Source organism: Pogoniulus pusillus, chromosome 27 (genome assembly GCF_015220805.1).
Source record: "Pogoniulus pusillus isolate bPogPus1 chromosome 27, bPogPus1.pri, whole genome shotgun sequence".
NCBI lineage: Eukaryota > Metazoa > Chordata > Aves > Piciformes > Lybiidae > Pogoniulus > Pogoniulus pusillus.
The window spans coordinates 2,271,704-2,296,555 of record NC_087290.1 but is presented as its reverse complement, the minus strand read 5'-3'; the positions used below and the strand labels follow the sequence as shown (position 1 = coordinate 2,296,555).

Here is a 24,852-nt window from a genome sequence, read left to right as displayed (position 1 = left end):
ATCTTGTCCACAGTGCAGAATCAGGCTTAAACAAAATCATCCCAATCTAGCTCCAGCACAGCATATCAGAGGGGACAAAAGGTTATGGAGTACATGGCAAGTTGACTATGTGGGTCCTTTAAAGCCCTCACACGGAAAGAAATACATATTGGTGGGGGTGGAAGTGGTTTCAGGATTAGTCATGGCTACAGCAACTAGTGCTGCCACAGGAGCTCAAACTATTGAGGTCTTGAAGCAGTGGTTTAGTGTCTTACCAATGCCAGAATACATCCAAAGTGATAATGGATCTCACTTTACAGCATCTTCTGTACAAGACTGGGCTAAGAGTGAAGGGATTACATGGGTATTTCATACTCCCTATTATCCTCAAGCTAATGGTATTGTAGAGAGAACAAACGCTCTGGTTAAGAAACATGCCATGGTATCCAAAGGTAACTGGGATAAACGCTTACCATACGCAGTTTTCATTGTGAACAACAGATGGGGTAATTATGGTAGTCCTAAAGTAAGGGCATTTTGTCCTGACAATCCAGTGGAGAATGTTAATCATCCACCAGATAAATCTCAGCACTCTCAACAGTCATTACACAAATTACAGGTGGGACAACCAGTAATGGTAAACTTACCTTCAATTGGAGTTGTGCCTATGACCCTGACTAAACCAAATGGGTTGTATGCTTGGGAAGCAACTGATGTAAGTGGGAAGACTCATCGTATCAGTGCACGATGGATTCTCCCAGACTTCTGAACTGCTTTTGCATATACCAGGTTTTCTGCTTTGTAAATATTCAATAAAGCTTTGTTTATTCAGGGGGGTGGGCATAAGTATTAAGTTAGTTTGAATTAGAATTATGCTTATGTATTAGTTAGGTTAATAGTTAAGTATAAGTTGTATCTCATTTTGATTTTTCTATTCTTGGCTTAATGTGAGCCAGGGGGTGGAGTATGTCATGGAGAGTAGCAAAAAGCTTCTCTAGGCTTTTGCTATATTGTGTAATTTCTAGTGCCTCACATTCAAGCCAGAAGCATCGAAAAACCAAAACAATCTTTCAGTCCCATGGGAAGATTTCTCCCCAGGGTAAGTGAAAAGGTAAACACCGGCCATGTTTTTCTTTCCACTTGACCTCGCTTTTCAGACAACAGGATATTGTTTTGGTTAAGTAGGAACGACTATCTCAAGTTTGCCCAGCACCTGCAGGTGGGCTGGCCTGAGGAGTGGTCTTTACTTTGTTTAGGTAATGTTATCCAATTATATAGATTGCTTACTGTCTTTTACCAATATATGTGAACAACGTAAAAATGGTCCGAGTTGTGGGATAGTCCTGTCTTGGAACATTATAAAAATGGTGGACAGGCCAGGATCGGGGCTCGCGCGCTCTCTCGCCCTCTTGCTCTCTTGCTCTTGCCCTGGTCTGCGTCTTGCACTTCTGGGTTTTCCAGCCTTTCTGGTTTTTTCCCTGGACTTAACAACAACAAACTGCTCACCGATCTAGTCTCGCCTCGGGTGGACCCCGAGTCGCGGAGACTACATTCTGCATGCCTGGACCCTCATCGGGAGAATGAGAGACTCCTTACCAAGCTATAGACTGTGAGTAGCTGACTGACGAACTATTAACTCAAACCAGAGACTCAAGGAACTCTCTTTAAACATCATAGACTCTATAATTTGCCATTTTCGGAAATGTTACTTTGATCTCAAGCAAAAAGAATTCACAGTGGTGGTGTAGTTTCGGGAAGAGGGAATCCGCATTCTTTGCAATAAATCACTGATAAAATAGTCAACGCCTCGCGTATTTTCCCCATAACTCTGCCGCGAAACTGCGTTCCACGACACATGCCCATCATCACCACGTGCCCATCATCACCACATGCCCATCATCACCATGTGCCCATCATCACCACGTGCCCATCATCACCACGAGGCCATAACCACTACATGCCCATCATCACCACATGCCCATCATCACCACGAGGCCATAACCACTACATGCCCATCATCACCACATGCCCATCACCACCACATGCCCATCATCACCACGTGCCCATCATCACCACATGCCCACCATCACCAAGTGCCCACCATCACCACGAGGCCATCAAAACCCATTTGCCATCAAATCTGGTTGTATGTTTACATGTCCTGTGCCTTGTTTCTCCCTTCCCTACCCCTTTGTAACTTCCCTACCCCAGATACCTTTCATTTATTGTTAAACTTTTCCTTCTTTTAACTTCCAAATCACAGTGAGATTATTATTTGTGTCTGCTTTACCTTCCCTCCCCCCCCCCCCCCCCCCCCCCCTCCATCTAACTCCTTTTCCTTTGGGAAAGAAGGAGGAAGAGGGAAAGGCATCCTATAAATTGCTATTGGTTCTATCAAATAGATTTGAGGCTCTGGGAAATTGAAATTAGAAAAGAGACATTGGCAAAGCCTCTCAGGAGCACCAAGTCCAACCCAGAACCCTGCACTACAAGATTCATCCCAGGCTCACTAGGGGTTGGAAGGAGATCATCGAGTCCAGCCCCCCCCTGCCAGAGCAGGGCAATGCTATCTAACACAGACCACAGAGGAACACATCCAGACAGGCCTGGGAAGGCTCCAGGGAAGGAGACTCCACAGCCTCCCTGGGCAGCCTGTGCCAGTGCAATTCATCTTAAACCATGCTCCCGAGCACCACAACCAAACCACCCTTAAACACAGCTTTCCAGTGCTGGGGAATGCCACTGCTTTCCCAAGCCGAAGCTGAAGGGCAAGGCAGGTGTTCCAGCCTGCAGTGGCAGCACCCATCAAAGGTGCCACCACTAGATGCCACCCAAGGCTGAAGCTGCCACCAAACCCTAAAGCTGTTTAAGGAGAGGAGCTGGGGCACTCAGGTTAAACCCCTCCTTGTCTCCTCATGCTTTCTAGGGCCAAATCCATCACGAGTCCCTGGCCTGCAGGTGTCCTGCCTGATGCCAGCTTCATGCCCAGATGATGCAGCCCAAGAAGTGGTTTTCAGGGAGAGAAAGCAAAGCCACCTCTGGAAACAAGTGGTCTGAAAGCAAATGGAGTGGGAAGGGCTGGCTCCCGGGGCTGGTGCCAGCAGCTGCTCCCTTTGGTACCTCAGCACCTTCTACAGCAAGCCTGTGTGTGTGTGCAGGGCTGGGGCTCCCCAGCACCCAAAGCTCCCCTGCAGAGAGAGGTCTTCTCCCTGTCTCCCTTGGCTTCCCATGCTGGTCCCACTGAGATCTCTCTTCTGCCTGTGCAGCTCTGAGTGCAGCAGGCACTGAGCCAAGGTGAGGACCAGGAGCTCCCCAGGGGCAGGGCTTCTCTCTGCTGCTCTGAAGGACACCCTGATAGTTTCTGCCTGCAGAGGTTGCTGCCTGGCAACCCAGCTGGGACCAGAGCACTGCTCACCATTCGTTTTAGAAGTGACCTTTACCAGCACCCAATGATCTCTACTGCCAGGGCTTTCTTGAAAGCTCCTGCAGATGCTCAGTGCCACCAAGGCAGATGGTGACAATGATGGAGGGCACAAACGCATGGGATCCTGCCAAGCTCCCTGCCCAACTCTCACCACAAAGGAGTACAAAGTTGTGTGTTCCTGCAGCTGTTGCAGCATCACAGCCTCCTCCCCCTCCTCCTCCCCCTTCTTCAGCACCCCTTGGCAGCTGTGGGAACCCTGAGGCTCCAGGATGACGTCTGACCAGGGGCATCCAGGAGCAGGAAAGAAGCTCTGGGGCCACTACGGGGAGAGGCAGGTGCCAGAGCTGGTGCAGAGCGTGGGAGCAGTGACAGCTCTCCAGCAATGTGCCTGCTGCAGATGTGCTGGGAAACAGGGGGAACAGAGCCAGCAGCACGCAGGGTCTCGCTGCTCCGGCTCTGAGCCAAGGTTCTGGAGGACATCTCATCCCACCCCATCCCACCCCACCCCACATCTTCCCACACCATCCCATCCCACCCTGCATCATCGCACCCCATCCCACCCCACCCCGTCCTATCCCACTACATCCCATCCCACCCCATCCCACATCATCCCACACCATCCCACCCTGCATCTTCCCACACTATCCCATCCACTCCACATCATCCCACACCATCCCATCCCACCCCATCCCACCCCACCCCACCCCACCCCACCCCACATCTTCCCACACCATCCCATCCCACCCTGCATCATCACGCCCCATCCCACCCCACCCCGTCCTATCCCACTACATCCCATCCCATCCCATCCCATCCCACATCATCCCACACCATCCCACCCTGCATCTTCCCACACTATCCCATCCACTCCACATCATCCCACACCATCCCATCCCACACCATCCCACCCCACATCTTCCCACACCATCCCATCCCACCCTGCATCATCGCGCCCCATCTCACCCCACCCCATCCCATCCCACTCCACCCCATCCTATCCCACTACATCATCCCACACCATCCCACCCTGCATCTTCCCACACTATCCCATCCACCCCACATCATCCCATCCCATACAACCTCATCCCATCTCACCCCATATAATCCCACTCCACTCCATCCCACTCCATCCCATCCCACACCACCCCATCTCACCCCATCTCACCCTATCCCATCCCATCCCATCCCACCCTGCATCTTCCCACACTATCCCATCCACCCCACATCATCACATCCCACCCCACCCCATCCTACCCCACCCTATCCCATCCCACAACATTTCATCCCATCCCATCCCATCCCATTCCATTGCTGTTTTATTCTCCCCTGTTTCTGGTCAGCCCCTGGTAGAGGAGGCTCTGCCCCTGCTGGTGCCTGTCCTGGGGGCAGCCTCAGCTCCCTCTGCTCCCCAGTGCAGCCTCCAGCTCAGAAGGGGCCCAGCTGCATCTTCCACCAGTCAATGCAACCCTGCATGGCAAAGGCTACTCCTGCTGGGGCTGTGCCCCACGACCAGAGACACTCAGACTTGGTGCTGCAGGTGTCTGGAGTCACAGCCTGCTGTGGCTGGAAGGGACCTTCCCAGCCCATCCACTGCATCCCTGCAGCCAGCAGGCACAGCCCCAGCCAGAGCAGGCTGCTCACAGCCACAGCCAACCTGCCCTGCACTGCTGCCAGCCATGGGGCAGCTCCCACCTCTCTGGGCAGCCTGGGCCAGGCTCTCCCCACCCTCAGGGCCAAACATTTCTCCCTTCTCTTGTCTGGATACCTCTCTCTGAGTTCAAACCATGCCCCCTTGGCCTGGCACCACAGGCCCTGAGCAAAACTCTGTCCCCAGCTCTCTGCTCTCCCCTCCCAGCCCTGCAAGGCCACCAGAAGGTCTCCTGCAGCCTTCTCCTCTGCAGGCTGAACACCCCCAGCTCTGCCAGCCTGGCTCACAGCAGAGCCCTTCCAGCCCTGCCAGCGCTGCTGTGGCCTCCTCTGGTCCCACTCTAACAGGTCTGTGCTGTGGACTTGAGAGCTGGATCCAGCCCTGGCATCCCATCCTTCCCTCCACGGGGGCAGAGCATCTCCCACCAGAGAGGGCTAGATGGAGCCAGCAGGTAGGGGCAGGAGGCTCTGGCCAGAGCTTCTGCCCTGGAGGGGGATGGATGGCAGCAGTGGGCAGGGCTGGGTGAGGCTCTCAGGGAAACCACAGGCAGGCACTGCAGCCACTGAGCTCTGGGACTTCCCAAGGGAGAACCCAGGATGCCAGCTGCCCTACACTGAGGACCTGCAGGTCAACAGAACTCCCACCCACCTCGGGGGCACAGCAGAAAGGCCTCTTCCCAATGCCCTCCATGGCAGAGCCCTGTTTCCCCGCAGGACCTGTGCCCAAGCCCCTCCAGGGAGCCTCAGGCTCTGCCTGCAGCAGAGAGGCTTTGGTTAGGGGCACAGAGGGTGTGGGTGCCCCAGACAGGGAGGTGATCTCCACTGCTCTGGGACTAGCCCTGGGAGCAGCTGGGACCTCCCCAGCCACCACTGCTGGGCTGACCCTGTTGGAACCAAAGCTTATCCAGGGCTGGCATGTGCCCAGGTGCTGGGGTGTGAGCGGACCCAAAGCTGGCAGGGCAACAGCCGCGGTGGCTGCCCAGCAAAGCTCTGGCTGGCACAGGGGTGGGTACCAGGACAGCAAAGCACTTTCCTGGCTCAGCTGCAGCAGCTTCCTGCTTGCAGGAGGAGAAACAGCAGAGCCTGCAGCCTTCCTGCCTGGTGCCACCAGCTGTGCAGGCACTGACATGGCCTTAATGCCATCCCTGCTGCCTGCTGCTGGACCTGCTGGGCACCAGACCACTGGTACTGCGTGGAGCCCTTCTCAGACTGTGTTTGCTGCTGCTGGGCATCTCTTGCCACCCACAACACAATGCCCTAGAAGAAGCCTTCTGAGTCACAGGGCACCAGGCTACCTGTTTGCCCATCTCCTGCTGGATGCCCTCCCAGAGCAGTCAGGGGTTGGAACAGGCAGCCCGAGGTGGTGGAGTCCCCATCCCTGGAGGTGTTCAAGGAAGGTGTGGCCATGGCACTCTGGGACAAGGTTTAGTGGCCAAGGTGGTGCTGGGTTGATGGTTGGAGTGGGTGACCTAAGAGGCCTTTTCTAACTGAACCAGTTCTGTGGTTCCATAATCACTCTCCTGCCCGGGGCAGAGCAGACCCTCTGCCCAGGATGGAGCCTGTCAGGGCACCGTGTGCATGCCAGGGCTCTGCAAGGGAGGCCAAGGGCAGGAGAGGGATGCTGGGGCTGTCTTCTGAGGCTGTCCCCTGAGGCTGCCTGTCTCCAGCCCTGCCAGATGCAGACAGGCTGACACAGCACAGAGCTCTGTCTTAATCTGCCCTTCCTCTTTCCCATGTCCTGAGAGCAGCTGGTCCCAGCCCTCTTGCTCTCTAGGAATCCAGTTACTCATCTCAGCCCAGGAGGCAGCTCATGAGAGGCAAGAGGCCCAATCCTGGGCACGCAGGAGCAAGAGAGGCTGCTCAGAGCCACAGAATGGTTTAGGTTGGAAGAGACTTTAAAGCTCCTCTAGGTCCAAGCCCAGCCATGGGCAGGGACACCTCCCACTAGGGCAAGTTGCTCAAGGCAGCCAGCAGCAGCAGGTGTGGTGGTTGCTGCTCATGACCAAGACACAGTACAAGTCTCAGGGCTCAGCAGAACCCAGACATAACCTCCCTGTGTGCCAGCCCCTGCCCTTCAGATCACCCCTCCAGGGCTGCATCCGGAGCCACGGAGAGCTGACAGCAGCCTGGGGGATGTCCTGTCTCCCTCCACGGCAGCAAACCCTCTCCCCAGGAGAGCTGAATTCCCCCACGAGTGGGAGCTGCCTCTCCCTCCTCGCTGCTGCCAGCGAAGCCACACCACGGAAACCAAAGAGGTTTAAAGACGAAGCAGTGCAGAGCCCAGGCGGGTCCTGCGGTGGGCACTGTGCCAGCAGGGCTGCGCCTCCCATGCACAGCAGCAGCTCCAGGAGCCAGGATGGGAGAGTTGGGCCAACCGTAGCCCATCGGCACCCCAGAGCCCCCCACCGGGCTGCCCAGCGGCGCTGCTCACCGTGCTGCGCGGTGCGCCTGCGGCGCGGGGCGGAGGCTGCCGGCCGTGCCCGGGCACCGGGACCCTCCCCATCGCCTGTGCCGCATCGTGGCAGCGCCATCTGACGGAGCGTGGGGCCGTCCAGGACCCCGCTGGGCCGGAGGTGAGTGACCTGCTGGAAAGCCCTGGCGAGAGAAGGAAGACATCAGAGAGCTCCGAGGCGCCCTCCAAGGTCGTCTTGTCCAACCTCCCTGCAGGCAGCAGGGACACCTCTAACTAGAACCATAGCATCATAGAGTCAGGCAGGCTGGAAGAGAGCTCCAAGCTCAGCCAGCCCAACCTAGCACCCAGCCCCAACCAACCAACCAGACCATGGCACTAAGTGCCCCAGCCAGGCTTGGCTGCAACACCTCCTGCCACACAGACTCCACCACCTCCCTGGGCAGCCCATTCCAATGCCAATCACTCTCTCTGACAACAACTTCCTAACAACATCCAGCCTAGACCTGCCCTAGCACAGCTCCAGGCTCTGTCCCCTTCTTCTGTCCCTGGCTGCCTGGCAGCAGAGCCCAACCCCACCTGGCTACAGCCTCCCTGCAGGCAGCTGCAGGCAGCAATGAGCTCTGCCCTGAGCCTCCTCTGCTGCAGGCTGCACCCCCCCAGCTCCCTCAGCCTCTCCTCACAGGGCTGTGCTCCAGGCCCCTCCCCAGCCTTGCTGCCCTTCTCCAAACACCTTCCAGCACCTCAACATCTCTCTGCAATGGACCAGCCCAGAACTGGACACAGCACTGCAGGGGTGGCCTGAGCAGTGCTGAGCACAGGGGCACAAGAACCTCCCTTGTCCTGCTGCCCACACTGCTCCTGAGCCAGCCCAGGATGCCATTGGCTCTGCTGCCCACCTGGGCACACTGCTGCCTCCTCTGCAGCTCCTCTCTCGCAGCACCCCCAGCTCCCTCTCTGCCTGGCTGCTCTCAGCCACTCTGGCCCCAGCCTGTAGTGCTGCTTGGGGTTGTTGTGGCCAAAGTGTAGAACCCTGCACTTGGCCTTGTTCAATCTCATCCCCTTGGCCTCTGCCCACCCATGCAGCCTGTGCAGGTCCCTCTGCAGGGCTCTGCTACCCTCCAACAGCTCCACAGCTGCTCCTAACTAGAGCAGGCTGCTCAGGAATGCCTCCAGGAATGGAGCCTCAACCACAGCTCTGGGCAGCCTGTGCCAGTGTCTCCCCACCCTCACTGTGCAGAACTTCCCTCTTGATGTCCAACCTAACTCTGCCCTCCTCCAGTTCCAAACCATTGCCCTCCTATCCCCATAGGCCCTTCTGAACAGTCCCTTCCCAACCTTCCTGTAGGTCCCCTGCAGATATTGAGAGGTCTCCCTGGAGCCTTCTCCCCAACTGAACAGCCCCATCTCTCCCAGCCTGTCCTCCCAGCCCTCAGATCATCTTGGTGGCCTCCTCTGGACCACACCAGGTCTATGTCCCTCTTGTATTGGGGATCCCATAGCTGGACACAGTACTCAGTGAGGTCTCACTTTGACCTGAGCCAGTCTTGTCACCCAGCCAGCTCTGTGCCCTGCCAATGGCTGATGAGACAAGAAGGATTTGGCTCTGGCACCACATCTAACCAACATCCCAGCTCCCAGCAGGGCCAAAGGAGACAGGGGAGCCTTCAAAAATAGCCTTTCCCAGTTTTTAACTTTAACTTTGCTCTTAACTGCAGCACAGGAGGCTCCAGCTCAGCACAAGAGGGAACTTCTTGCCTGGAAGGGTCCCAGAGCCCTGGCACAGGCTGCCCAGAGAGGTTTTGGAGTCTCCTTCTCTAGAGCCTTTCCAGGCCTGTCTGGATGTGTTCCTGTGTGCTCTGAGCTAGATTGTGTGGTCCTGCTCTGGCAGAGGGGGGGGGTTGGACTGGATGATCTCCTTAGGTGCCTTCCAACCCCTAACATCCTGTGATCCTGTGAACCTTGCATGGGATCAGGCCAGGGATGCTCCCAGAGCCAGCAGGCTCTCCTTAGCAGGATTCCAAGCAGGGACTGGCAGCTTTCCTCCCCCCCCCACTACACCTCCCAGCAGTCCCCAACCTCGGCCTCACCAAAAATATTACTGCAAGGGGAGCAGAGGGCCATAAAAGGCAAATAAAGCTGCAGATGAGGAGCAGGGCTGCCAGCAGCCAGCGCTCAGCTGGGCACGGAGCAGAGCTCCCAGCTGGAGCAGTTGTGCTTCCTCATTGCACCCTGCCATAGACAGCCTCTGGGGGCAGACAGCTCACCCCCAGGCACCAGCAGCTCCCACACAGCCCCTGCTGGCTTCCTGCTGGGGGTTGCAAGCAAAGGCTCCTACCTCAGGGCCTGGGTGAACTCGGCAGGGCTGTGTGTGCCAGGTCCCAGCTGGTTGAAGTATCCATATTTCTCCAGGAACAGCTGCAGGGAGAGACAGGGAAGAGCAGCTCAGAACACAGGCAGGAGTTTGCACTTGTTGGCTTGGAAGGGGAAGGGAGAAAGGAGATGAGGTTGGAAACAGTGCAGGGAATCCAGGGCTGTGCAGATATTCCCAGTTCTTCTTTCCCTGGTGCCACCCACAGTGGGTGCCAGGCTGGGCTGCTCTGTAGGTTTGTGCTGTGGCACTTGGGCACCCTCTCAGCCCATCATGGGATTTGGCCACAACATGATGGAGATGCAGGAGGAAATGCTGCTATTAACAGATCAAAACCTCCCCCTGCTGCCATGGCACCCCCAGCCAGGGGCTGCCAAATCCACTCCAACCAGCTGGGATCAAAACAAAGGCCAAAGTGTACAGGTCACAACATTCATAGGTGAGGGGCAAGCAGCTGATGTCATTTACCTGGACCTGAGCAAGGCTTTGACACTGTCCTGCACCACCTCCTGGTCTCCAAGCTGGTGCCACATGGGTTTGATGGGTGGAGCACTGATGGATAAAGAAGTGGCTTGATGGCTGCACCCAAAGAGTGGCTGCCAATGGCTCCATGGCCAAGTGGAGGCCAGGGACAAGCAGAGTCCCTCAGGGATCAGTCCTGGGACCAGTCTGGATCAACATCTTTGTGGGTGCCATGGACAGAGGCACTGAGTGCAGCCTCAGCAGGTTTGCTGCCCACACCAAGCTGTGTGGTGCAGCAGCCAGACTGGAGGGCAGGATCCACCCAGAGGGACCTGGGCAGGCTGCAGAGGTGGGCACAAGCCAAGCTCAGGAGGTTCAACAAGACCAAGGGCAAGGTCCTACAGCTGTGTCAAGGCAATGCCAAGCACAACTCCAGGCTGGGCAGTGAGTGGCTGAGAGCAGCCCTGAGCAGAGGGACTTGGGGGTGCTGCTGGAGGAGTAGCTCAGCAGGAGCCAGCAGTGTGCACTTGCAGCCCAGAAAGCCAAGCAGAGCCTGGGCTGCAGCAGCAGCAGTGTGGCCAGCAGGGCCAGGGAGGGGATTCTGCCCCTCTGCTCTGCTCTGCTGAGACCCCACCTGGAGTATTGCATCCAGCTCTGGAGCCCCTGGGACAAGAGGGCTGTGGAGATGCTGGAGAGTGTCCAGAGAAGGGCCAGGAGGATGCTGAGAGGCTGCAGCAGCTCTACTGTGAGCACAGCCTGAAAGAGTTGGGGCTGTGCAGGCTGGAGCAGAGGAGGCTCCCAGGGGACCTTCTTGTGGCCTGCCAGCATCTGAAGGGGGCTCCAAAAAAGCTGGGGAGGGACTTTTGAGGCTGTCAGGAGTGGCAGGAGTTCGGGGAATGGAGCAAAGGTGGAGGTGGGGAGAGTGAGGCTGGAGGTGAGGAGGAAGTTGTTGAGCAGGAGAGTGGTGAGAGGCTGGAATGGGTTGCCCAGGGAGGTGGTTGAGGCCCCATGGCTGGAGGTGTTTGAGGCCAGGCTGGCTGAGGCTGTGTGCAGCCTGCTCTAGGGTAGGGTGTCCCTGGGCATGGCAGGGGCTTGGCACTGGCTGCTCCTTGTGCTCCCTTCCAACCCTGCCCGATTCTACCACTCCACGCTGCGGGACACAGGAGGGGTGGGATGAGAAGGGGTCAGGCTGCAGCCTCCCCTCCTCCCCACGCAGGATGTGCTGCGGCAAAGCGGAGACGCTCCGGGGGCACCCTGCTCTGCCAAGCCATTCTTCCTCTTATCGGCCACGGCCACGGCCAGCGATGGAGGCTCTGAACTTGCTCCAACAAGTAAACTGCTCGTTAAAGACCACAAGCGGCTGCGCTCGGTCCGGTCCCGGCTCCGGCTCCGCCGGCGCTCCGCAGCCAGGCTCCAGGAATGCTCCACACCCTCCTGCCCCGCCCGGGGCTAGGAGACGGCAGACAAACAGCCGCTCGGCATCCTGCCGCAGCCACGGGGCCGGGGTTAAAGGCAGCGGCGAGGAAAAGTGAAAGCGGCTGCTCTGCTTCCCGCATCCCGAAGGAGAGGTGAGCCGGGCGCCGGGAATGCCTCCACTGCCCCGCTGGGAGAACTCCTGCTTTGAAAGCCTCTGCCCTCCCTGCTCACCCCAGGGCAGGGAGGAGGGGTTGGTGTTAACATGAGTTTGGTGCTCGATGCTGTCTTCCTCCTCCCACCTCGGGGTTCTGCACTTTGGCCACAACAACCCCAAGCAGCACTACAGGCTGGGGCCAGAGTGGCTGAGAGCAGCCAGGCAGAGAGGGAGCTGGGGGTGGTGGGAGAGAGGAGCTGCAGAGGAGGCAGCAGTGCCCAGGTGGGCAGCAGAGCCAATGGCATCCTGGGCTGGCTCAGGAGCAGTGTGGGCAGCAGGACAAGGGAGGTTCTTGTGCCCCTGTGCTCAGCACTGCTCAGGCCACCCCTGGAGTGCTGTGTCCAGTTCTGGGCTGGTCAATTGCAGAGAGATGCTGAGGTGCTGGAAGGTGTTTGGAGAAGGGCAGCAAGGCTGGGGAGGGGCCTGGAGCACAGCCCTGTGAGGAGAGGCTGAGGGAGCTGGGGGGGTGCAGCCTGCAGCAGAGGAGGCTCAGGGCAGAGCTCATTGCTGTCTGCAGCTGCCTGCAGGGAGGCTGTAGCCAGGTGGAGTTGGGCTCTGCTGCCAGGCAGCCAGCAGCAGAAGAAGGGGACAGAGCCTGGAGCTGTGCCAGGGCAGGTCTAGGCTGGCTGTGAGGAGGAAGTTCCTGTCAGAGAGAGTGATTGGCACTGGAATGGGCTGCCCAGGGAGGTGGTGGAGTCTGTGTGGCTGGAGGTGTTGAAGCCAAGCCTGGCTGGGGCACTGAGTGCCATGGTCTGGTTGGTTGGTTGGGGCTGGGGGCTAGGTTGGGCTGGCTGAGCTTGGAGCTCTCTTCCAACGTGGCTCATTCCATGATCCACACCCCCCAGTCCCACCCGGGCATAGGCAGCACTGAGCCAGCTGCACACCGCTGGTTGCCTGCTGGGGACTGGGAATTGTTTCTGGCCATGGAAGCACCATAGGGTGCATGAGGATCCCTCCCTCTTCTCCTCCTGCCCAAACCCTCCTCTTGCCAGCAACAGGCACCTCCACATCCTCCCCAGACATGTCATCCTCTCTCCTGCCACCCCACACCCCCAAATACAGGGTGGGCACCTCCCACAGGCTTTCTGCCTGCTGCTCACCCCACGGAAGCTCTCCCTACTCCCTTCCCAAGCCTCATCCCTCCAGCCACGGAGCTGACCTCCTCCTTTACACCCTTCCTCCACGCAGGATCCCCTCTGGCTGCAGCGCGGCAGGAGCGGCACAAGCTTCCTGCCGGGACCCGCTCTGCAGCCAGCCCCAGCCCAACACTTGGCTCTTGTTTCCCGTCAAACACAGCTCCCAGCTGCCTGCCTGGGCTGCAGCCCGCAGCACCCTGCAGCAGCATCGGGCTCCAGCTGGAGCATGGCCAGAGCCACCCAGACACACACACGCTGGTCCCAGTGAGCCGGCACGAAGCAGGCATGAGGGCATCAGCTGGGCTGCTGGGCAAGCTTCAGCACCACTGCCCGGGGAGGGACCCTTCAGCCTGGCCGTGCCATCCCCAGCGCCAGACAGGGCCTCTTTACATGGGCACCAGGGGGCAAAACGCTGCGATGCTCGAGCAGGGGAGGGCCATACAAAAGCGAGGGAGCCTCCGGGGGGCAGGGGGGCAGAGAGGTTTGGTAGCCCCGAGGGGCAGTCTGAAGAGGAGGAGGCATCTGGCTGTCGCTGTCAGCTGTTGCGTTTCCATCATGCTGCCCTCCAGGGTTAGAAAATCGCCAGCGCCAAGCACGCAGTGGCAGTCCCCAGGCACTACACCACCGCAGATCAGTGCCAGCTACACAGCACCCAGACAGTCCCAGACCTTTGCTTTCAGGCACCTCCTAAAGCACAACCACTCGAAGCTGTTCCCTCCCAAACCCTGGCACCATCCTGCTCTTTAAGCATGAAAGAGTTTGGGGTTGGATTTTTTTTCCCCTCACCATGACCTCACAAAGGTTTCAAAGCAGGCAGAGTGCAGGAGCTACCCACAGCAGCTGCTCTGCAGCAGCAGCACCAAAAGGTTCCCATTGGCTTTGGAATTCCTGCCTGGATCTCCTTGAGCTCTGCAAGTCCGAGCAGAGCAGCAGTTGCCCTCTAGTTTCTGGTTCATGTCATGAAGTTCTCACACACAGGCACCAGCTCTCAGCTGCAAACCAGGCAGGAGTTGTTGCTACATGCCCTAGACAGGGATATGCTGAGCTCCAGGTGATGCTAGACCTGGAAACACAGAGCTGCAGCAGAGGGATGTGCTCAGCCTCCCCTGCACGAGGGATTTATCCTTGCAGATACCTTTCCTCTCCTTGCAGCAGAGTCCCCTGGGCCAGAGAATTTCGGGGTGGCAGGGGAGCCCCAAAGCCCTGTGCCACGGTGTCCTGTGCCCAAACCAGCTCTCAAGACCCCTCCCAGCACTGCCCATGCTCTGCACAGCCCCAGAGACCAGCCAGGCTCTGGCAGGGCTGGGCTGGAAGCTGGCACCAGGCTGATAAAGCTCTGCAGAGGCTGGAAAATCCTCCCCCCTCTTGCCCCAGATGGGGAAATGCTCTGCTCCATACAATGGGAAAAGAAAAACAGCAGGAAACCAAGAGCTGAGCTCTGAGATGAAATATGCCCGGGTCTGCTGTGGGGGGAGGAGGAAAGGTCTGGCTGCCCCGGAGCCAGCACTGCGGCAGGAAAGCCCCGGGGGCTGCACGGGGCACAGGGGCAGGAGAGCCCGGGGGAGATGGAGAGGCCCTGCTCATCTCAGGAGCTGATTGCAACCTGGAAATCATCCCTGCTGAGGGCTGGAGCCAAGGAAACACCTTGTCCTCCACCACAGGCATCCCGAGTGGAAAAGAGCCAACAGCAAACACAATCAGCCCTCCCTCCCTGGAAACAGGGATAACAAAGTGCAGAGGCAGCAGGCTCTGGCCCTGCCCCACTCCAGACACACAGCTTTGGCTCCTATCCACCAGCTAAGTACCAGAGAAGCTTGGTGCTGGGCTCCCATGAGCCACAGGTCCCTCTACTCTGACTGGCCACAACCCCCAGCTTTCCCTCTATCCCACCCCACCCCATGGTGGGCAGGAGTCCTGCACAGCCAATACAGAGGATGCCACCCACAAGCTGCACCTCCCAGGTCTTTTGCTTTGAATCAGAAGGTGACAGCAACCCAAGTGCTCAGCCTCCAGGAGCTGAGCCCCAGCTCCATCCTACATCACTTCACAGCATCACAGTATCACCAAGGTTGGAAGAGACCTCACAGATCATCAAGTCCAACCCTTTACCACAGAGCTCAAGGCCAGACCATGGCACTTCACCTCCGGGGTGGACATAAGGGAAGCCAAGCTCTGGCTTTCCAGCCTCAGTTTCCCCTCACAGCACAGGTACAAGGAGAGCTGAGCCCTGAGCACCTTTGGGCTTGGCTGCAGACCTCATGGAGCTCCTTCTGCCCACCAGGTGTCCCAGGAGGTGCCAGCAGAAGGGGCCTGGCATTGAAGACTTGTTTGCCTGGGCTCTCCCAAGCCACATTCCTGCCTGCAGGAACAAAGCCCTGGGCAGAGTCCTTGTGTCTTTTGTTCAGGTGTGTGTCTGAGTATCTGTGTAAAGAACAGACAGACAGAGACAGCCAAGAAGGAGCTTCAGCAAGCACTTGGTTGTCCTCCTGCTGAGAAGCCAGCAAAGACACCAGCTAATGATGGAGGCTGATTAAGCACCCAAGCCCCTCTGGGTGCTGTGCTGCTCTCCTGCTGTGCCCAGTCCCACCCTGAAGGAATCTCTCTCCCACCTAAGTCTGCTTTCACTGGCAGATGGTGATTCCCAGCTGAAGGTGTGGGGCTGGGGAAATGCTGTGCCCAGCAGCTTTTGAGCTCTTTTGCTTCTCAGTCTTCAGCTAAGAAGTTCTGCACTCCAGGTCTGATTTAAGTCACTCCTGGTTTCAGTGACACAGACCTGCAGGATGCTGAACTGGAGCTAGAGCACAGATAGAGATCACAGAGCACAGAATCACCTGCTTGGAAAAGGCTTTAAGGCCATCAAGTCCAACCACAACCTAACATTTCCCTGTACACACATCTTAGACCATGGCCCTAGGCAGCTTTGAAACCCCTCCAGGGATGGGGACTCTGCCACTGGCAGCCTGGGCCAGTGCCTGATGACCCTTTGGGTGAAGAAATTGCTCCTGATGTCCAACCTAAACCTCCCTTGGGACAACCTGAGGTTATTTTCTCTTGTCCTTTCACTTGTTACCTGGGAAAAGAGCCCAACCCTCACCTCACTCCAGCCTCCCTCCTGGGAGTTGAAGAGAGCAATGAGCTCTGACCTCAGCCTCCTTGTTCCCAGCCTGAACAACCCCAGGTCCTGCAGCTGCTCCTCCCAGGACTTGTGTTCAAGACTCCTCACCAGCCTTGTTGCTCTTCCCTGGACCTGCTCCAGCCCTTCAATGTTCTTCTTGCAATGAGAGGCCCAAAACTGAACACAGGATTTGAGCTGTGGCCCTACCAGTGCCTAGCACAGGGGCACAACTCCTGCCCTGCTCCTGCTGGCCACACCACTGCTGACCCAGGGCAGGCTGCTGGTGCCCTTCTTGCCCACCTGGGCACACCCTGGCTCATCTTCAGCTGCTGCCAACTAACACCCTCAGGTCATTTTTCACTAGGCAGCTTCCAGCCACTCTGCCCCCAGCCTGCAGCCTTCCTGGGGTGGTTGTGACTGAAGGGCAGGACCCAGCACTTGGCCTTGTTGAACCTCATCCCATTGGCCTTGGCATGCCCACCTGCCTGGACAGGATGGATGCTATGGGGCAGGAACAGTGAACACTGCATCACCTGAAAGGAAGCAGACACCAGGGAACACTGTGGGCTTGGTGCTGCCTGCCTGTGGGGTCAGTGGATGGCTCTGGTTGTGTGTTACTGCCAGTGGTGAGCTCAGTGTGGTGGGGATGTGAGCTCTGGGTGAGCAGCTGGACCTGATGATCTCAAAGGTCTCTTCCAGCCTCACCAGTCCTATGGTTCTGTGTTTCCAATATCTCCTCAACAATGAGTAAATACCTCCTACACTCGAGCCCAGCTCACAGCTTCACCCTGGCACCACCAGGGCCACTCCACACCTTGGGCAGCGATGGGTTGCTTCACCCAGTCTGCAGCAGCACCAAAGCTCCCTGAGCACCACCCAAGGCACCTGAGGAAAGCACTGAGCTTGGCTAAAGCTTCCCCTGCAGGTAGCAGAGCAGCTGCCAAACCAGTCTGGTCATGCAGCTTGGCTGTGCTCTCATGGCTGGGGAGAGAGAGGGAACGAGGTGCTGGGCTTGGTCCTTGCTGAGGATGGGGAGCAGGGCTGGCTGGTGGCACACGGTGCCCTGCAACCCACTGGAACACACCAGGGGTGCTTGGGGCAGGGGCCAGGAGGGAAGTGGCACTTGCCAGGCTGCCAGGGCCTGTGGGGCTCTCGGTGGCAGCAGGGCAGCCCAGGGTGCTCAGATCTGCTGCCGCAGCCTCGCTGTCAGCAGCGACTCAGAGCCATGAGCTCATCACAGGCTTGCCCCAGTGGTGCCAGAGTCATTCCTGCTCTTCCTCCTCCTCTGCCTCACTCTTTGAATCATCACAGAATTGCCTGGGTGGAAAACACCTAAAGGTCACTGAGTCAGTGCTGGAGGCACCGTCCCTGGAGGTGTTCAAGCAGCTGTGGACCTGGCACGTAGGGACAGGGTTTAGTGTTCAGCCCTCAGTGCTGGGTCGAGGGCTGGACTGGATGAGCTTGGAGGTCTCTTCCAACCAGATGTTTGCTGTGATTCTGTGAGTCCAACATAGCCTAACATCTGCAGGATGAACCACCCCAGCTCCCTCAGCTGCTCCTCACAACATTTGGGTTCCAGGCACCTCGCCAGCCTTGTTGCCCTTCTCTGGACCTGCTCCAGCCCCTCAATGTCCTTGGAGTGAGTGGCCCAAAACTGAACCCAGCACTCGAGGTGTGGCCTCATCAGAGCTCAGCACAGGGGGACTGTTGCTGCCTTGGTCCTGCTGAGCCAGGCCAGGAGGCTGGTGGTCTGCTTGTCTGCCTGGGCTCACCTTCACCTGCCATCAACCAGCACCTCCAAACCCCTCTCACCCCAGCTACTTTCCAGCCACTCTGCCCCAAGCCTGCAGCGTGCACAGGGCAGTTGTGAGCCAAGTGCAGGGCTCAGCACTGGGCTGGTACTTAGATTGCACTGCCCTGCTGAGGCTGAACAGCAGCAGGTTTTTTTCCCAGGCAAAGGTTTTCTTCCTCTCATTTCAATCAGAGTGGGTGTCCTGGGAGCACACAGGGGTCTCAGCCGACCCAGAGGCTGCTGGAACCCCAAGCCTCTTGCTCCAGCCAGGCTGCACTCAGCATCCCGACTGGCTGCCTGCTTCCTAGGGAGCTCATCCAGACACTGAGGCATTTCTCAGCTCAAAGACAGCTCAGAGCCTCTGCTGAGCCCTTGGGTTGCTGAGGAGGGAGACTCAGAGCCACTGCAGGAGAGGGAGAAGGGCAGGACAGGAGAACAAAGCCAAAGTGTGAGTGCCTCTGGCCCTCAGCCTCCCTCTCCATTTCCAGGCCCCACTTTTCTCAGACCTCACCCAATTTTGCTTCCCACCCCAGCAGCCCTGTGGCTCCTCACACAAACCACAGCAGGGGCTTCACTCTCCTTCGCACCAGCAGCACTCCCTTCGCCACCACGGGGACAGGTCCTGTGTGCCACACAGCTTACACCATGCCCTCGGGATCAGGGAGCCTGCCTAGGGCACTGCCACACCCCCAGCCCCTGCCCTCAGCACGGCCAGCAAGGGGCTGCCTGCCATCAAACCTTCTCCTCTCTGGAGCCTGCTGATAAGAAGATGTCACAGGCAAATGCTTCAGAGGAAGCTTCCAAAATCGTCCTCCTTTCCCCCCCCCCCCCCCACTTTGGACCTGCAGTGAAAACAAAGGCATGAGCCAGGGAAAGAACCCAACTGGATGTGTCCTCAGCCTCCTGCACCTAAGTTTGCAGAGCCTCTTGCTCACTGTGGCTGCTTTAAAGGCAGTCTTAAAAGCTTCAGAAGCAGAGGCTGGCAGTGCTCTGCAAGCCACAGGCCACCAGAACTGATGGGATGGGAGAGGTTCAGTGCCCTCTAAAGGGAAAACTCACTGCTCAGTTCAGCTGGGCAAGGTTTCTTACCCCACAGTTCCAGCAGGTGTGTTCACCTGGAACATTGGAAGGGGCCTCTGGAGGTCACCCAGCCCAGCCCCACTCCTACAGCAGGGCACCCACAGCAGCTTGCCCAGCAGCACAGTGCCAGGGGGGTTGGAAGCTCTCCACACAAGGACACTCCACAGCCTCTCTGGGCAGCCTGCTCCAGGCCTCCAGCACCCTCACAACAAACAACTTGCTCCTGCTCTGCACAGCCAACCTCCTGCCTGACACTTTGTGCCCCTTGCTGCCCCTTGGCCTGTCCCTGGGCACCACTGACAAGAGTCTGGCCCCAGCCTCTTGCCCCCCACAGCTCCTTCAGCTCTTGCTGAGCATTGCTCAGATGCCCTCTGGGGCTGCTCTTCTGCAGGCTCTCAGCCCCAGGGCTCTCAGCCTTTGCTCCTCCCAGAGCTGCTCCAGGCCCCTCAGCAGCTCTGCAGCCTCCCCTGGACTCTCTCCAGCTCTTCCTTGGCTCTCTGCACCTGGGGAGCCCAGAGCTGGACCCAGCACTGCAGCTATGACCTTCCTAGGGCAGAGCAGAGGGGCAGGAGAACCTCTCTCATGGTGCTGTCCACCCTCTTCTTCATGCCCCCCAGGACACCATTTGCCTTCTTGGCCATGGGCACACATTTTACAGCGTCAGGTAGTGACAAGACCATGAGCGATGGCTTCAAACTGGAAGAAGCTGGGTTTAGACTGGACATTAGGAAGCAATTCCTCCCCAGGAGGGTGCTGAGGCACTGGAACAGGTTGCTCAGATAAGTTGTGGAGGGTCCAAGCCTGGAGGTGTTCAAAACCAGGCTGGGTGGGGCCTTGAACAACCTTGTGTGAGGTGTCCCTGCCCATGGCAGGAGGTTGGCACTGGATCAGCTCTGAGGTCCTTTGCAGCCTGAACCATTCTGCCACTCCATGAAAGCCACAGAGCAGCAATGGGCACAGCCAGGTGAGAGGCAAGGCAGGGGAAAGGTTTTGTCCTCTCCTGACCTGCTGAGAGAGGCAGCAGTGTCCTGGCACAAGAGTTGTCATCAGAGCTGTAAGGAAGGGCGATTGCAGGGCTACCTACCTGTGGGCACACACCTTGGCACCAGCAGGCATGGGTGCCACAGAGCTGTGCCACACTGCACATGCCCATGGCATGCAGGGCTCAGCCTTGCCATCCGTGGGCACACACCTGTGCCATGCATGCTGCACATGAACCCACAGGGCACTCACAGGCATGCATCCAGGGTGTGAGCATACCTTGAGGACACAAACACACCCATGGCATGGGCACACCTATAGCAGGGCAGGCACCTCTGGCACACACACACTTAACAGCAGGGGCACAGCTGTGACAAAAACAGCTATGGCACACACACACAAAGCTATGGCACACACACAGCTATGGCACACACACTCCCTGCTATGGCGCACACAGAGCTATGGCACACACTCCCCGCTATGGCACACACACACAGAGCTATGGCACACACTCCATGCTATGGCACACACACAGCTATGGAACACACACAGCTATGGCACACATTCCCCGCTATGGCACACACACTCCCTGCTATGGCATACACAGAGCTATGGCACACACACTCCCCACTATGGCACACACTCCCCGCTATGGCACACACACAGCTATGGCACACACACAGCTATGGCACACACACTCCCCGCTATGGCACACACACAGCTATGGCACACACACAGCTATGGCACACACACTCCCCGCTATGGCACACACACAGCTATGGCACACACACAGCTATGGCACACACACTCCCCGCTATGGCACACACACAGATATGGCACACACACTCCCCGCTATGGCACACACACAGATATGGCACACACACAGCTATGGCACACACTCCCCGCTATGGCACACACACAGCTATGGCACACACACAGCTATGGCACACACACTCCCCGCTATGGCACACACACAGCTATGGCACACACACAGCTATGGCACACACACTCCCCGCTATGGCACACACACAGCTATGGCACACACACAGCTATGGCACACACACTCCCCGCTATGGCACACACACAGATATGGCACACACACTCCCCGCTATGGCACACACACAGATATGGCACACACACAGCTATGGCACACACACTCCCCGCTATGGCACACACACAGATATGGCACACACACAGCCATGGCACACACTCCCCGCTATGGCACACACACAGCTATGGCACACACACAGCTATGGCACACACACAGCTATGGCACACACACTCCCCGCTATGGCACACACACAGATATGGCACACACACTGCTATGGCACACAAACAGATATGGCACACACACTTCTCGCTATGGCACACACTCCCCACTATGGCACACACACAGCTATGGCACACACACAGCTATGGCACACACACTCCCCGCTATGGCACACACACAGCTATGGCACACACACTTCTCGCTATGGCACACACACAGCTATGGCACACACACTTCTCGCTATGGCACACACTCCCCGCTATGGCACACACACTCCCCACTATGGCACATACACACCGCTATGGCACACACACTTCTCGCTATGGCACACACACAGCTATGGCACACACACTCCCCGCTATGGCACACACACGCCCCGCTATGGCACACACACAGCTATGGCACACACAGCTATGGCACACACACTTCTCGCTATGGCACACACACAGCTATGGCACACACACTCCCCGCTATGGCACACACACAGCTATGGCACACACACAGCTATGGCACACACACTCCCCGCTATGGCACACACACAGCTATGGCACACACACAGCTATGGCACACACACAGCTATGGCACACACACTCCCCGCTATGGCACACACACAGCTATGGCACACACACAGCTATGGCACACACACAGCTATGGCACACACACTCCCCGCTATGGCACACACACAGCTATGGCACACACACGCCCCGCTATGGCACACACACTCCCCGCTATGGCACACACACAGCTATGGCACACACACGCCCCGCTATGGCACACACACTCCCCGCTATGGCACACACACAGCTATGGCACACACACTCCCCGCTATGGCACACACACAGCTATGGCACACACACTTCCCGCTATGGCACGGGCACACCCGGGTCTCACTCACCCCGCCAGTGTCAGTCTCAGGCCGGCGGGTGGCAGCTCCCAGTCCCTCCCCGTTCCCGTTCCCGGTGCCGTTCCCGCTCCTACCTCCGCCTGCCGGCGCCGCCTCCCTGCCGGTCCGAGCCGAGCGGCAGTCAGCAGCGCCAGCGCCAGTGCCGCCCGCAGCGCCGTGCCCGCCCGCGCCCCCATCGCCGCGCCCGCTCCGCTCCGCGCCGCTCGCCGCCGCCTCGCCTCGCCTCGGCTCTGCACCGGCACGGCTCGGCACGGCTCAGCTCTGCTTTCCCCGCCCCAGCCCCGGCCCCGGGGGCGGCCCCGTCCCGCCCCAGCCGCCGCTGAGGGTTGGGCTCCGGCGCGGCGGGGGCTGCCCCTGCCCCGAGTACGGGGCTCTCCGCGCCCCGGTGCCCCCTGCATGGCCCATCCCTGGAACCAATGCCTGGGGCTCTGAGCGACCTGCTCTAGTCGCAGATGTCACTGGAGGGCTGGACTGGATGGCCCCGAAAGGTCCCTTCCCACCCACACCCGCCCGTGGCTCTGGCATCCTTTGCGCCTCCTCCATCCCCTTTCCCAGCAGGGCGATGCCTTCTCCCTCCAGTTCCCTCCTCCACACGCACGCAGTTGGTGACCAAGCAGAAAGAGAGCTGCAGACAAGGGACAGCTGAACGTGGGGACAAGTTCCCCGCGGGATCTGCATCCCCCCCCAGCCCCATCTCTACCCCATGCCTTGGAGAAAGGCTGCCCCAGGGGCTCCTCTGCACCCAAGGCAGCACCCAGGATGAGTCCTTCTGTTTGGTCTCTCCTCTGCAGCATCCCTGCCCTGCTCCCAGGCCTGATGGGCACTACCACCTCACCCACCAGAGCAGGATGTGCATGGTGGCCATGGCAGGATGCGTCCCACTGCCAGAGTCATCTCTGCAGCTGGACAGGGAGCAGCCCACAATGAGGGTGCTGAGACAAACCCTTGCAGTGGGGGCAGCCAGGCTGGGGCTCTGCCTAGCCTGAAGCTGAGGGAAAGAGAATCATGGAATAGTTTGGGTTGGAGAGGACCTTAATGATCATCCAGTTCCAACCCTCCTGCCACGGGCAGGGACACTTCCCACCAGCACAGGTTGCTCAAGGCCTCATCCAACCTGGTCTGGAACACCTGCAGGCAGAGGGCATCCACAGCCTCTCTGGGCAGCCTGTGCCAGTCTCTCCCCACCCTCACTCTGTAGAATTTCTTCCTCATCTCCACTCTCACTCTCCCCTCTCCCAGTTCAAAGCCATTGTCCCTCATCCTGTCACTCCCAGCCCTGGTCAAAAGTCCCTCCCCAGCTCCCCTGGAGCCCTTTTCAGGCCCTGGAAGGTCACTCTTAGGTCTCACCAGAGCCTTCTCCTCTCCAGGCTGAACAGCTTCAGCTTTCTCAGCCTGTCCCCACCGTGGGGGTGCTCCAGCCCTCTGATCACCAAGAAGAAATCAAACCCAGAACCTCCTAGACCTGCCTTCACTGTAGCTCCAGAGCAGAGGGAGGAGAGCTTGGACACAGAGGTCCTTCTGACAGCAGCCAGCAGGCGACCAGACACTGCCCACTCCCACCAGGGGTCCACCGAAAGCCTCCCCACGCACATCAGCTGCTCCCCACCCTCCACACTCCCGACCTTTACACAACCCCCACTCAGGGCTGCTGCTTTCACTGCTGTGCTCAAACATCCCTCCCTGAGGTGGGACTCGGTCACCCGGGGCCAGCAAAGGGCTGGTTGCCACCCCAGGCAGCAGGACCCACGCGTGTCAGCACCGCAGCTGGCACACAGCTGGTGGCCTTGTGGTCACCAGCGACAAGTTACCAGCACTGTCCCCTGCCTGCTGCCTTTTGCTTGGCTGTTTTGTTTTCGTCTGCCTAAAGCCAAAGGATGTTTGGATTCTGCTCCGGTTTGGAGGGGGGTGGGGAGGTGGAAGTAGGATGTGACTCCTGTCTGCGTTTGTTTCCATGCCAGCTTGAGCCAGTCGCTGCCTTTAAAGCTCCCAGGCCTCTTCCTCTCCTTTGGAACCGTGCCAAAAGCTGCACTTAGAGCAGCAGCTTGCAGAGGTCCCAAGCAACAGGGAGCAGGGAAGGCAGGTGGGAGTCGAAGGAGGGAACAAGGGATCCACCCAGCGTGGAGAAACAAAGAGCCACAGGGAGCAAAACAGCCGTGGCAGAGATGGTAGAGCATGGCTGGGCCAGGGAGGGCTGCCCGGGGGCTGCTGGCAGGGCACGGCGGGCACTGGGCAAGGCCACAAGGGGCTGGTAGCCAGGGGATGGCCAGCCTGGCCGCAGAGCCCCCCGGGGCCATGGCCCTGGCACAGGTCAGCCCAGCGCTTCCCCTCCAAACAAGAGCAGCTCTGTCCGCAGGCTCTCGTGTTTGGGTCGTAGCTAGGAAGCGACCGATCCATCTGCTCTTCCACTTGAGACGGCGACCATGAGAAAGCGGCTGGCTGGGCTCCAGGGGGAGCAGGAAACTCCCTCCTCTGCTCCTTGCAATGCGGGGAAGCGGCTGGGAGGGCACCTGCAGCTCCCGGAGCAGCTGGCTTCCCGACCTGCCGCTTCCCGGAGCTGCTGCTGCTGCCTCAGCCCAGCCCTGGAGATGCCGAAGCATCGTTCGCTGCAGTCCTGGCTCAGGGCGTGAAGGTGTTTGCCCTGCTGCTGCAGG

At 58.5% G+C, this 24,852-nt stretch overlaps 1 protein-coding gene across 1 annotated transcript in view; it reads right to left on the bottom strand.

The window, feature by feature from the left end:
- Window positions 1-22,377, bottom strand: part of MMP28 (matrix metallopeptidase 28) — a 38,621-nt gene extending 16,244 nt beyond the window's left edge. Inside the window, exons 1-3 of the mRNA XM_064166756.1 lie at window positions 22,276-22,377; window positions 9,799-9,878; window positions 7,482-7,645 (exon numbers count right to left, since the gene is read on the bottom strand). Of these exons, the coding sequence (XP_064022826.1) occupies window positions 7,482-7,645; window positions 9,799-9,878; window positions 22,276-22,377 (346 nt within the window). The remainder of the gene's footprint in view (window positions 1-7,481; window positions 7,646-9,798; window positions 9,879-22,275) is intronic.
- Window positions 22,378-24,852: the final 2,475 nt, after the last annotated feature.